The sequence below is a fragment of the Rattus norvegicus genome, chromosome 4 (genome assembly GCF_036323735.1).
Source record: "Rattus norvegicus strain BN/NHsdMcwi chromosome 4, GRCr8, whole genome shotgun sequence".
Lineage (NCBI taxonomy): Eukaryota > Metazoa > Chordata > Mammalia > Rodentia > Muridae > Rattus > Rattus norvegicus.
In genome coordinates, this window is record NC_086022.1 from 169,311,652 (window position 1) to 169,324,089 (window position 12,438).

At 38.9% G+C, this 12,438-nt stretch overlaps 1 protein-coding gene across 5 annotated transcripts in view; it reads right to left on the bottom strand.

The window, feature by feature from the left end:
• Dusp16 (dual specificity phosphatase 16) overlaps positions 1 to 12,438 on the bottom strand; it is an 83,391-nt gene that overhangs the window by 33,534 nt on the left and 37,419 nt on the right. For 4 of the 5 annotated variants that reach the window (NM_001106624.3, XM_039107457.2, XM_039107456.2 and 1 more), the window contains one exon: positions 11,183 to 11,321. In NM_001106624.3, the coding sequence (NP_001100094.1) occupies positions 11,183 to 11,321 (139 nt within the window). Of the gene's footprint in view, positions 1 to 11,182; positions 11,322 to 12,438 lie in introns of those variants that run through there. The other variant, XM_039107458.2, reaches the window with a different exon arrangement.

The following is a 12,438-nucleotide window of genomic DNA, read 5'->3' on the forward strand; positions in this document are numbered from 1 at the left end:
AAAACATATCACTTTGGAAAGAGATCACGTTTGCTAGAGCTTCAAAGGCATACATCATTTATATGTCCCTATATTTTCACTCAGCCAAGCAAAAGTTCTTCCCAAGGGCACCTCCTTCACAACTCCAATCAAAAGTATTATTTTCTGTTTAAAAAAAAAAAAACACTATGAAGTATCAATGCATTATGGCAGGAGAAAATATGCCAAGTAAAATAAAATGCATAAGATTCTACTCAACAATTCTGATTATTTCTTTTTCTTGGTTTATTTGTAATCAGTTGTAAAAGCCATTTTCTAAAAGCCAAATATTTACATAATTAACAAAAGTGACACTTTACTATAGCACAATAATGCTCCATTTTTAATTAATTTTTATTTTATACCTTATACTTGAATAACTTCAGTAGTAACCCTCTCAAAACCATCTGTTCTTTCTTATTTGTTTATTTATTTCTACTCTGCTGCCACATAAAAATTACAAAATAATGTTTTGATGTTATTTCCTATTTATAAAATAAAATCTAAAGCTATTGAGGCAGAAATATAATGCCAGCCTAATATTCAGACTATTGCCCTATCATCATCCCACATGTACCTAACACAGAAAGCTGTGCTCTCTACTTGGATGAATCCCTGTCAAGTCAATCCTTACAATTCACTTCATGTATTCTTCAAAACACAGGCAAGCCCAAGTGATGCCTCTTCTACAACAGTGTATTCCAATTTTATTTTTACTTTGACCAAGAAAATACATTTTATATCAAAACCTTCTGAACATGTACCTATATTCACTGCTAAAATGCTAATATAATCTTCCTTTGCTGTATTAAATGCTGACAGTCTCTGAACATGGTTTTGATGGTTTAGGAGTTCCAGTTGTCAGGCTTGTGTGGCAGGTGTCTTCACCTGCTGGGCTGTCCTGCTGGCATATCCTTGAGTTGTTCTGTAAAATTCCCTAGGTGTGGTGACATACATCTGTAACTTCAGCGAGGCAGGCTGAGTGGAGGAGCAAGAGTGTAAGGGCATCTCCTCTACATGGCAAGCTCACAGCCAGCCCTGAGGTTTAAAACCACAAAGCACACACACAAACTAAAAGTGAATTTTACACAATTCAGAATGATCTGATAACTGTGAGTTTGTCTAGTTGTGTGTGTGTGTGTGTACTCCTATATTTCTCAAGCTATAATTCACTGTGAATAACACTCTTTAATCACTTCACCATTTAACATAGTGCCTAGCATATAATTAGAACTCAACAAATGTTTATTGAATCTTTCCTTTTTTTACAATGAATAACTGTTGATGGACGCAGTCTTTCATATTTTTAGTATTCAAAACGGATTTCCTGATTCCATTCAAAGACAAAAATTATATTGGCATGGGTGGGGGCACAAAACCTGTTTCCTATTTGTAGATGACAATGTCCCAGAGACTCTTAGCATAGGAGAGAAGGCACAAAGCAAGAAAATAACCTTCCACTACCAAAGGGGGAAAAGGTAGTTCTAGTGAATACCACTTCTTTGATAGGCCAAAAGCAACACTGGACCCTTATACTTCTTTACCCAGGGAACTTTTCCAAACACTTAACACATAAATTTTCTCAGACATCCTAAGTGGCCCAGTTTGTGGTTCCAGGAATCAAAGCCACATCCCTTAGAAAACCTCTAGGACAGTAGTTACAATCGTACCCCAAGGAGGACAAGGTGGCTGTTGGACGCCCCTCAAGTGATTATCAAAATAAAATACAATTATAAGTCAAGGTAACTCTATGAATCAAGAGAAGTGTAAGTCTTCACTCCAGAGAGAGAATGATTCACTCAAATCTACTAATGAGTACACAGTCAAGACTCAGTCACTATACAAGTCATTGCTAGCACCTTTCTATGTGCAGCTCAAAACTACCTACTTTTAGGCAAGTTCTCACGACAATCTGTGTATCCTGCTCTTATTAACAGTCTGTAGCTGGGTCCTGTGGAACAGGCCCATTATATCCAAGTTATTTAGAAGCTGGGACTGGAAGACTGCAGGTTCAAGGCCAGCCTGGACACAGCTCAGTGACAGAGCACTATGCATTAGGCCTAGGTTTAATATAGTTAGTACAAACAACGATGAAACCTTGTCTTCCTCTTTGACCAACTTTGCAATTTTATAGAAGACTTGGAAAAAGCAGCAAGGGAAGAAAATGATCCCCACTCAATAAGCCAATCACCAATAAAAACAACTGGAACACAATTTTGTTGGAGGATATTGATCACACTGTGAACCCTGACACTGTGTTACTTACTGAAAAGAAAAGACCTGTTTCTAATTGTTGTAGGGCTCAGCCCTTAGCGTTGTATCTTTAATCCCTCTGGAATACAGACACAATTTTAGTACACACATTTAATCTCAAACAAGGATGTCTAACTGAGGGGCAGACAAGGTGACAATCAGATAAGGATTTGACAGAGATGGGTTGCCCCACCCCACTCCCACCCCCGCCCCACCCCTGCAACTCCCACAAGAACAGACAGGAAGGAGAGACTACTTCCTGTAGGAGCAGAGGCGAGAAGAAGGGAGTTTTACTGGGACAATGATAGAGACAGGATGCAGAGAAAGAACAGGTGAAAACAGAACAAGCCAGAAAATGAAAAGGAGCCAGAAGATTAGAACACATTGCAAAAGTTACGAAATCAGACAGAGCAATTCAGCCAGAGGCCAAGAGAGAAGCCAGACTGAATCAGTCAGCTTCCAGAGGAGTTTGAGCCGGAACAGCTGAGCTGAATCAGACAGTCAAGAGTTCAGAAAGAACAAGAAAGAAGGAAAAATCATGGATGATGAAGATCTAAGTAAACCAAATGAAAAACTGTCGGGTCATCAGGTGAAGGAAAAGTATGATGCAGAATTTTATGTGCTTGATAAATATCCATTGGCCGTAAGACCTTTCTATACCATGCCTGACCCAAGAAATCCTAAACAGTCCAACTCTTATGTTCATGAGAGGAGAAGAAATATTGTCTGGAGCACAAAGAATACATGATCCTCAGTTGCTTACAGAGAGAGCTTTACACCATGGAACTGATCTGGAGAAAATAAAAGCTTACATTGATTCCTTCCACTGTGGAGCCCCTCCTCATGCTGGTGGTGGCATTGGTTGGAAAGGGTGAGGATACCGATTTTAGGATTGCATCATGTGCGTCAGACCTCAGTGTTCCCTCACAGTCCCAAACGACTCACGCCTTAAGGCCACACTTTATTCTCTCTAGTAACCTGCTATTGAAGGTTATACCTGAGGTACTTAAGGTATGCAGTAGAATCAATGTCTTACTAAAGTGCCACAATTATTTTTTAAGTAGCTCAGTACAAATTAATTTAAGTAAAAACATTTTAGAACTTCCAATATGCTTAAATAGGAAATACTTGAACATTTTAATGAGAAATTTCTATAGTTGAAATTCATAGTTTATCATTATAGGAAATGTTAAGGAAAATTTAAACAGTTTAAGGTTATATAACTTTTTCTTTTCTAATATCCTAAATTTCCAATAGTTGAGCTTTTAACTCTTGACATTGAGAAAAAGAATTGGAGAAATTACCAAGATTTTAACATCTATAAATCTGGTATGTCTTAAAAGTTACTTTCAGAAATCCTGTGAAGATTCTGAAAATACTGGCTAGAGACAGTGACACTGAAACCTGGCTATCAATTCTGAGGCTGGAATTCAATAAAAACTTAAAGCTAAAAAAAAAAAAAAAAAAGAGCCTGTTGTGGCGATGCACACCTTTGATCGCATCACTTGGGAGACTGAGGCAGGCAGACCACTGTGAGTTTGAGGCTGCACTGGTCAGGACAGACAGTGCTACATACAGAGACCGGTCTCAAAAACTAAACGAACGAATCATTCAGTGCGCATGTACTATAATGTGGACATAGTGCTAAGCAAAAGGACCAAGACAGAGGCACTTTCTGGAGATGACAATTTAGTTAGACAAATTTTAGCCAAATAATTATAAGATCAAAACTTTAATTAATTATGGTTGGTAGCTAAAAAACAGCCTGTGGTAACCAACTGTACCTTGTAACCAGGAGGTTTAAAATTACATTAAATGTAGGAGACGCCTAGTAAGTGGCAAGGAGATAGCCTCAGAGGCAGAGAAGAAAAAAGGGTTCTGTGGAGGTCCAGAAACTGTAAGACTGGAGATTCTAAGCAAATGGGATAAAGACTGATAATCTAAAAAGTGGGGGAGAGAAAACGAGAGGGTGAGAGGGAAGGAGGGGGAAGGGATGATATAGAAGAGGGGAGCAGAGCACAGAGGAGAAAGGACAGAGAGAAGGGAGAAGGGAAGAGGCAAAAGAAAGTGGCTTAGCTAAAGTCAGAGAGGCAGACAAAAGTCAGCCACGGTCAGAGTTAGTTAAGGAGTCTATAATTTATCCTAAGATTACTGGCACATATTAAACTGAAAAGGGAAACAATCTGGAAATAAAATACATTTAACTTTGGCTTCAACTGTGCATTATGGGCTGGAATGTAACAAGACAGAGGATGTGAGACAAGTTAGAGGCTCCTAGAGCATTCTGAAAGATGGTGTTGGCTAGGCTGAGGGAACAAAGAAAGATCTAGTGGTGACTGAGAGGTGACAGATGTTGTAGCCAAACCTCTGATAGCTCACAATGCCCATCACATTGAAATAAACTCATGTTTAAAGAGCATGTATATCAATTTGTCTACATTCCTATTTTTTCTTTTTACAGAAAAAAAGAAAAACCCTCCAGTCTCTTCATTAACCCTCTAAATCTACCTCCACGACTGTTTGTTGTTTTTAAATCAAGTTCTGTAACCCAAGCGAACTCTGATCTCACACTCCTTCCGTGTCAGCCTACTGAATGCTGGAATTACAGGTAGGTGTGTGCTACCACACCCGTTTTATGTGGCATGGGGACTAAATCCAGAGCTTTTGGACACTAGGCAAGCCCTGTACTACCTGTGCTGGATCTCTAGCTCCTGGCTGTGTATAATATTTGTAGAAGGGCATGGCACATAAGCAGAGTGAGAGAACAACTCTGTGGGGTTAGTTCTACCTTCATGAGGGTTCTCAAGATTGAATTCAAGTCACTGTTTTCTTGTGTGCACAGTAGGAGCTTTTCCTCACTGAGCTATCCTGTTGCACTTCTCCCCCACTGAATTCAAAGGAACCTCCACACTCAAACATTACTGTTTTCAAGGTTCTACTACAATTCCATTGCTGTAAATAATCGTCCCCTATTTCTACAGACTACACATTATTATACATCACAAAGCACATGACCATGTGCTTTCCTTTGCTTCGTTCTGTTTAGACATGTTTCCCAAATTAACTAGGAGACTCTCAAGGGCAGGGACAAGCCTTTGCTCTCCCAGTCGCCCCTTCCCTAGAGCCCAATCTACAACACGACCATAAATATGCCCATCAGATTCTGCCCACGATGAAAAAGCCAAATATGCCTAGACCTGGCCTCTCTCCAGAGGACAATGACACAAGTAGTACAAGACAAGACTGATGTCACTGCTGTCTTCCAGGTAACTGTATTTGGCTTGTGCAAATATCAAGAATGAGGAAAACAAGTAAGTACTTTAGATGGCTCTACAGTCCATTTTATCAAAAGACAGAGTCTCAGGCATAATGTCTTAGTCCTGGTAACAACTGCATGAAAGACAATATAATTTAAACATTTCATGCAAACTAAGACTCAAAGAATATCAGGAAAATACATGGCAAGAAGTCACAAAACTGATTCCTTTTCTTCTAGTTTTCTTGGAGTATAACTTGCAAGTAAAACTTTAATAAATTTATAACCATGTGATATAAATTTTGAAATGTTATTATACTTATATTTTTAGTGGATATAGTAATAACAACCCATTATATTCTCTTAGCAGATTTCAAGTATACAATGTGTTATTAACTATACTTCTTACCACATTGTTACCTCTAGAAACCTACTCAACTAATAACTCAAAAGGTCTGCCTGTATCCTCCAATCAACACCAGCCCCATCACTCCTACCACCCTTTCTGGGTCTATGACACAGTCATTATAGCCCAGGATAGATCCCCCTAAACTCCTGATGCATCTGCTTCTACTTCCCAAGTGGTGTGACTACAAGCACACACCACATCTGCTTTCAATTCTCTATTTCAATGACTTTTTAGACTAAATATGTAAGTGGATCTGATGTAGAATTTATCCTTCTGTACCTGGCTAATTTCACTCAGCATAATGGTTTCCTGGTTCATGTTGTAAAAAACAACAGCATGATTTTTTTTCAATCCTGAGATTAACTCCAGAACCTCTTCTATGTTATGTTAGACCAATGTTCTACCACTGAGCTGTAACCCTCAGCTCTTTTTTTTTAAAGGGGAAATAATTCCATTGTATATGTGAATGTAAATACCTATTTCGGTAACTCTGGGTCACTTTCAGTTTGGGAGACTTTTCTTTTTTTAAGATTTTTTTTTTTTTGGTTCTTTTTTTTTCAGAGCTGGGGACCGAACCCAGGGCCTTGCGCTTCCTAGGTAAGCGCTCTACCACTGAGCTAAATCCCCAGCCCTTTTTTTGAGATTTTTGTTGTTGTTGTTTGTTTGTTTTTGACAAGTAGCAACCAATTCTGAATAATTGGAGTGCTTTTACTGAAATATTTTATTTTAATCTCTTATCAGATGCTACATGTTTTGGTATGAAATGATTGGAAATGTTCTTTCATTTTCAAAGGGGAAGAAACATCAAAACTATATAATAGAATTGATAATAACAGCACTGACAGAAAATCTGTAACCAGAAAAAATGCATTCTATTATGATTTCCTTGGGAAGCACAGTAATTCCATTAAACAGAAACTTAACATTTATTAAGTTATTAAATCACTCTAGACTCCTGTTTAAAATACTTAAGAGTCTCAGTATACATTTGTTCACTTCAATCTATACTAGGTAATACCTCAAGCAAAAAAGTATTTTTCCTTCAATCACAGCAAACAGTAATTTAAGATCTTAGCTGTGTTCAGAGACTTAATGTTTACTAAAAACTCTTAGCAATGAACTTAAGACTATCTCCCACAAAATACTTAATAATGTTTTTCTTTTATAATTATTCTAATCTACTGTTTCGCATAGGATGAAGTAGTTACACATTTATTTGATGAGCCCCTCTGGCTAAAATAATTTAATGATTTGAATTTTATGAATAATAATTTTTATACATTGCTTCATTCCATAAAGTATGAAGGTCATGATTCTAAAATCTGTAAGAGGCTGACAAAGAGTTACTAGAGAAGGTCTTTAAGAATAGACACCCTGGAAGAGATGGCTCAGTGGTTAAAAGCACTGGCTGCTCTTTCAGAGGCCTCTGATTCAATTCCCAGCACCTACATGGCAGATGTGGTTTGAATTAAAAAAGGCTCCCATAGGCCCATAGGGAGTAACATTATTAGGAGGTGTGGCCTTTTGGAGTAGACGTGGTTTAGTTGGAGAAAGTAGGTTAAAGAAACAGAAAAAATGAACAAAACGAACAGGCATGATGACTCAGGCCTTGAATTCCAGCATTTGGGAGGCAGAGGCAGAGGCAGAAACATCTCTATGAGTCTGAGGTTAGCCTGGCCTATGTATTCCAGGACCTCCAGGTATACACAAAAAGGCCGCTCTCAAGGGGGGAAAAAAAGACAAAACAGAAAAAACAATAAAAAGGACCCTTTATTCCCTAGCTAGGCTTAAAAAAAGTCTAGAAGATTCTGGAAATACTTGTAGGTAGGAGCCTTAGGCACATGGTGAGAACATGGAAGAGTCACTGAATCACCATCTGTATGTGAAGAACTGAAGTCTGTGACTCGTCATGAGTTTTATCTGCTGTACCATTGTCCTGTCACTCATTACAGGACAGAAATGAGCTGCTGTATAGCTGAGTGTTTGATTTCCATAATCACAGAAAACAAAAGGGAAGTCTGTGAGTATGTAGGCCTATCCTCTCCTTCCTTCTAGAAGCAATGGGATGAGACCATCCAGGATCTTACATGTTAAGCAGATGCTCTACCACTGTCCCAAAGCTACTCTTCTGCTTCTATCAGTGGGGAAGAGAGCCAGGCAAGGCTGCTGCACTACCCAAAACTCCGAGACTCTGAGAAAGACTGAGAACGCCATGCTAGCATATGTTTGTAGAATATTCGAAAGTGGCAGAAGGGGAGCAGGAAGACCACGAGGAAGGAAGTGTGGGTGTGTGTCACCCCTAACTGAAAACAACAACAACAACAACAGCAACAACAACAACAATAAGAAGCCAACTGGGATTAAGAGAAGGTAACAGAATAGTATTATTTATCTGTATGCTAGCTTTTAACCTACTTGTTATCAAATTAAATCATTTATTTCTTCATCTTTTCTTTGTTAGTATAAAATAAAAGCCTGAGATAAAAGGATTTTTTCTCACTTATTTACTTATTTATTTCAGTTCTGTGAAATAAACCTAGTACTCTTAAATAAGAACAACAGCAAAAAGACTAAGATTATAACGTGAAAGCCAAGAAATGAGTTTGTTTTTTGAAGTTTTCTTAAGATTAGCAAAACCTAAATAGCTAATCATAAGTCAATGTTAACAACTGATTATTTCAGTCTTCCAGTTCATAACAATGATAGTCTTCAAAAAGACTACTGAAACAGATTTCACATGTACTATCTGATTCTCACAAAAAATACTCTCCCAGTAAGTTGAATAATTATTTTTTGATAGTTGGGAAAGAAGAAAACCAAAAAAAAACATAACTCCAGTTACATCACTTTTCTGACGACATTCAGCCATGAGCCGTGGAGAAAAAAATACAGTACCTGTCCTTCTCAGCTTTAAGGAGCATGTCAACAAAAATGTCTGAAATCTAGGTCACCAGTGCATCCACTCTTTTCTTTTACTCCTCCAGTCTTGTTTTTCTTCCTTCTAACCCCTCTTTCTGTCAATGTCTAAGGTTTATATTAAAGGAGATATTGTTAAGTGATAAAGGTATTAATGATATAAGGAAATATCTCTTGTATAAGATGAAAATGGGGTGTTCTGACTCCCTATGCCATAAGGTGGTCAGCTGCTTATACTGAACCTGTATTCCTCATTATAGCCCAGTGAGTGCCACGCCCAAAGCCACACTTGATTGATAAGAACCTTCTCAGAAAACAAAGGAATGCCCTTGAGCAAAGGGAATGAAGGTCAAGTTAGACACCTACTGTAGAAACTCACTAAGAACACACCTACAGAACGGCTATCTGTTGACCAAGTTGTCAGGTCAGAGCTCTCCACAGGAAAAACGTTTCAAAAAAGCAAGGTGGGATATCTTACATACAAACATTTTAAAGACTGGGTCTAGGCATGGGACTCAGTTAATACTGTGCTTGCCCAACATGAGTGAGCCTCTGCATTTTGGGGTTAGGGAAACGAGAACACAAAGCTAGAACTCTGAAGTAAAGTCCATCACAGTGGCTACAAAAACTTGAATACCAAATTTACCTTTAGTGGAACTCAAAGGTTGTTATATCTAACCCACTTACTTATACATCCTGAAAATGTACCTGTCAGGGTGAGTGGGAGGACAGGGGTTGAGTAGCTAGCTCAGTGCTAGAACATCTGCTTAACATCACACACACACACACACACACACACACACACACACACACACACACACACACACCTACCAACAGAGACAGGACAGAATATAATCATAGTCACAGAATTATGTAAGCTACATTCTCTGAAAAGTAGGCTTCACTCAAGGACACATACAGAGACTCTAGAGAAACACAGCATAAATGTAAAGTGTAGTTAGAGACGCCCTGGGGTGTGGTGTGGGGGTGGGGAGGACAATGACAAAACACTAACCTTCTTCCTAAAGAACTAAAGCAAAAATGTGTGAAAGAACTGGAAATACAGGGATCTTACCTAAACCTTCGTGGAGTTTCAGAGTGTTAACCTTTTAAAACTGTATACCAACAACCTATTGATCTTAAAACTAACATGTTTATATTTCTAATAACCAATTGCCATTAACTAATCAAGGTCACTGTATCCTCCTAATAAGCACCAAAGGTGGAGATTGATAATATCTACTAATATATTTTCTCAGGTCACACTTTAAAAAACATCCTTCTCTGCCTGGTAGCAACTTTATGTTAAGGTCCCATGCATTGGTCAATGTTTTCCCATTCTTGTGAGCCAATCTGTAACAGGTAAGCGAAGGATGACCACTTGGTTTGGAGTCCGTGAGATGCATGTGTGGCACTGTGCTCTCTCAGGGAGTGTAGACCTTCCCACATGCTAGACAAAATTACCCAGTTGCTTAACACATATTAAAACTTTTTTCCAAGCATAAAAAACAAACAAAAACCACACACAGACTATATATTTTTTTATAAAAGGGAATGAGGCGTTATGACTCCAGAGGCGTCAGACATAAGGCTGCACCAGCTGGTTTGAACCTGTATTCTTCCTTGTGGCCCAGTGAGTGCCACTCCCAAAGCTACAATTGATTGATAAGAACCTTCCCAGAAAACAAAGGAATGCCATTTGGCAAAAAGTAAGTAAGTTTTAAAATAGTCTACGTAGTAATTAGAAAAAACAGTCTGCAAAATTTGTTCTTTATGTCACTGTTCATATGCCTGAGAAGGTAAGCTTATCTCTGGAGTCTGCTTCACGTATATATAGTAAGAGTCTGACATGGTAATGCTGGCCTGGCTCTGGCCAAAAGATAAGAACTCATAAGAGCTGAGATTCAGATCACTCAATGTTCTTATACAGCAGGTACACAGAAAATCATCAGACAGAAGCAAGTGGCTACAAGCAAGTCATATGTGACATTGCCAGCTAATAAGACACAAAGAGGCGTTTTAGTCAGAATACACTGACCCAGCCAGGTGTGATAGTTCACAGCTGTAATTTCAGTACTAGAAAAACTGCTTCAAACTTGAGGCCAGCCTGAGCTACAATGAAACCTGCCTCAGAATCAAACAAACAAAAAATAAAATAAAACACCACTTCACAAATTTGTTAGAGGAATGTGAAGGAGTAACAGTATCCAAGATCAGTGAAAGCATTAGGCCACGCTAAAGCTGTGACTCATTTTACACCTCAGTTGTGGCGCTGCTCACACACAATGACACGACAGAGCAAGCCCTTTCCACCGGGGTCCCGGACTCACCTGCAAGCAGGTGAACAGAGTTGAAGCTCTTCTCCAGCTTACCCAGAAGCACAGTGAGAAAGCAGTCTGACGACAGAGAACCAACATCCTGGGAACTCTGATCATACACTACCACCTTCTGACTGCAGTCAATGTCAACCTAAAATGCAAATGCGAGGCGTGTCAAGAAAGAAGATGAGAGCCTGGCAGGGCACTGCACACCTGCCATCTTGGCCCACACCTGCAGCACTTGGGAGGTTCGGAGAAGAACCAAGAACCAATGTCATCTCACCTAACACAAAGTCAAACCCTGCCTTCAAAAGGGATTCTGGGGGTGGGGGGGGATGGTTTGGGAAAAATAATCTAACAAGTCACTGGCTCTGTAGGAGCTCACATTTTACTGGTCTTGAAACTGTTAATGGCTTACTTCAATTAGTAAATTGAATAAAAATGAGATGCAATCAATTATTTACTGGGTAAAATTAGCAAAGAATTGGTTGGTTATGTGTTTTTATGCTACTTTTCAAAGGCAAAATTGATGCTACTTTTAAGATGTACTAAAAATTTGATAATATAAAATGGTAAAATTTACAAATGATATAATTCACAAAATTAAAAAACACTATCTTCCACCTAAAGAAACATTTGTTAAAATAGTTCCTACAGGAGACTGTGAGCTATCTCAGCATGAAGACCTGAGTTTGGTACTCAACTCCCACATAAAAAAGTTGATTACAGTGCGTGTGTGTGTGTGTGTGTGTGTGTGTGTGTGTGTGTGTGTGTGTGTGTGTCTGTGTGTGTGATGGTGGGGGGTGATTTCTGAGGTTCACTGGCCTGTCAGTCTAGCCTAATTGCTGACTTCCAAGCCAGGAGGCTACTTCAAAAGGAGGTATTTCTGAGGATAATACCCAACACACACATGCGCGCGCGCGCACACACACACACACACAGAGTTCCTATATAACAGGAAGGAAATCAGCTGTTTACTAAAAGATGCTAAGGTGTGCAAGGCTGACCTTAGCTATATAGCAACTTTGAGAGCAGTCTGAGCCTTATGAGACCATATGAGACCCTACTCAAAAAGGGGGTAGGTGGAACAGACTTCCCTAACGCATACATAATACTTCATTATCCCGGTAATACTTTTTTCCTGAACATAATGTCTTAACCAATATTACCACACATTAATGTTACTTCCACTTCTAATGATTGGTTCTCACTTTCAAAGAACCTGAAAAGAATGATTTCCAGTGTGTTTGAAGATACAAAATGTTGTT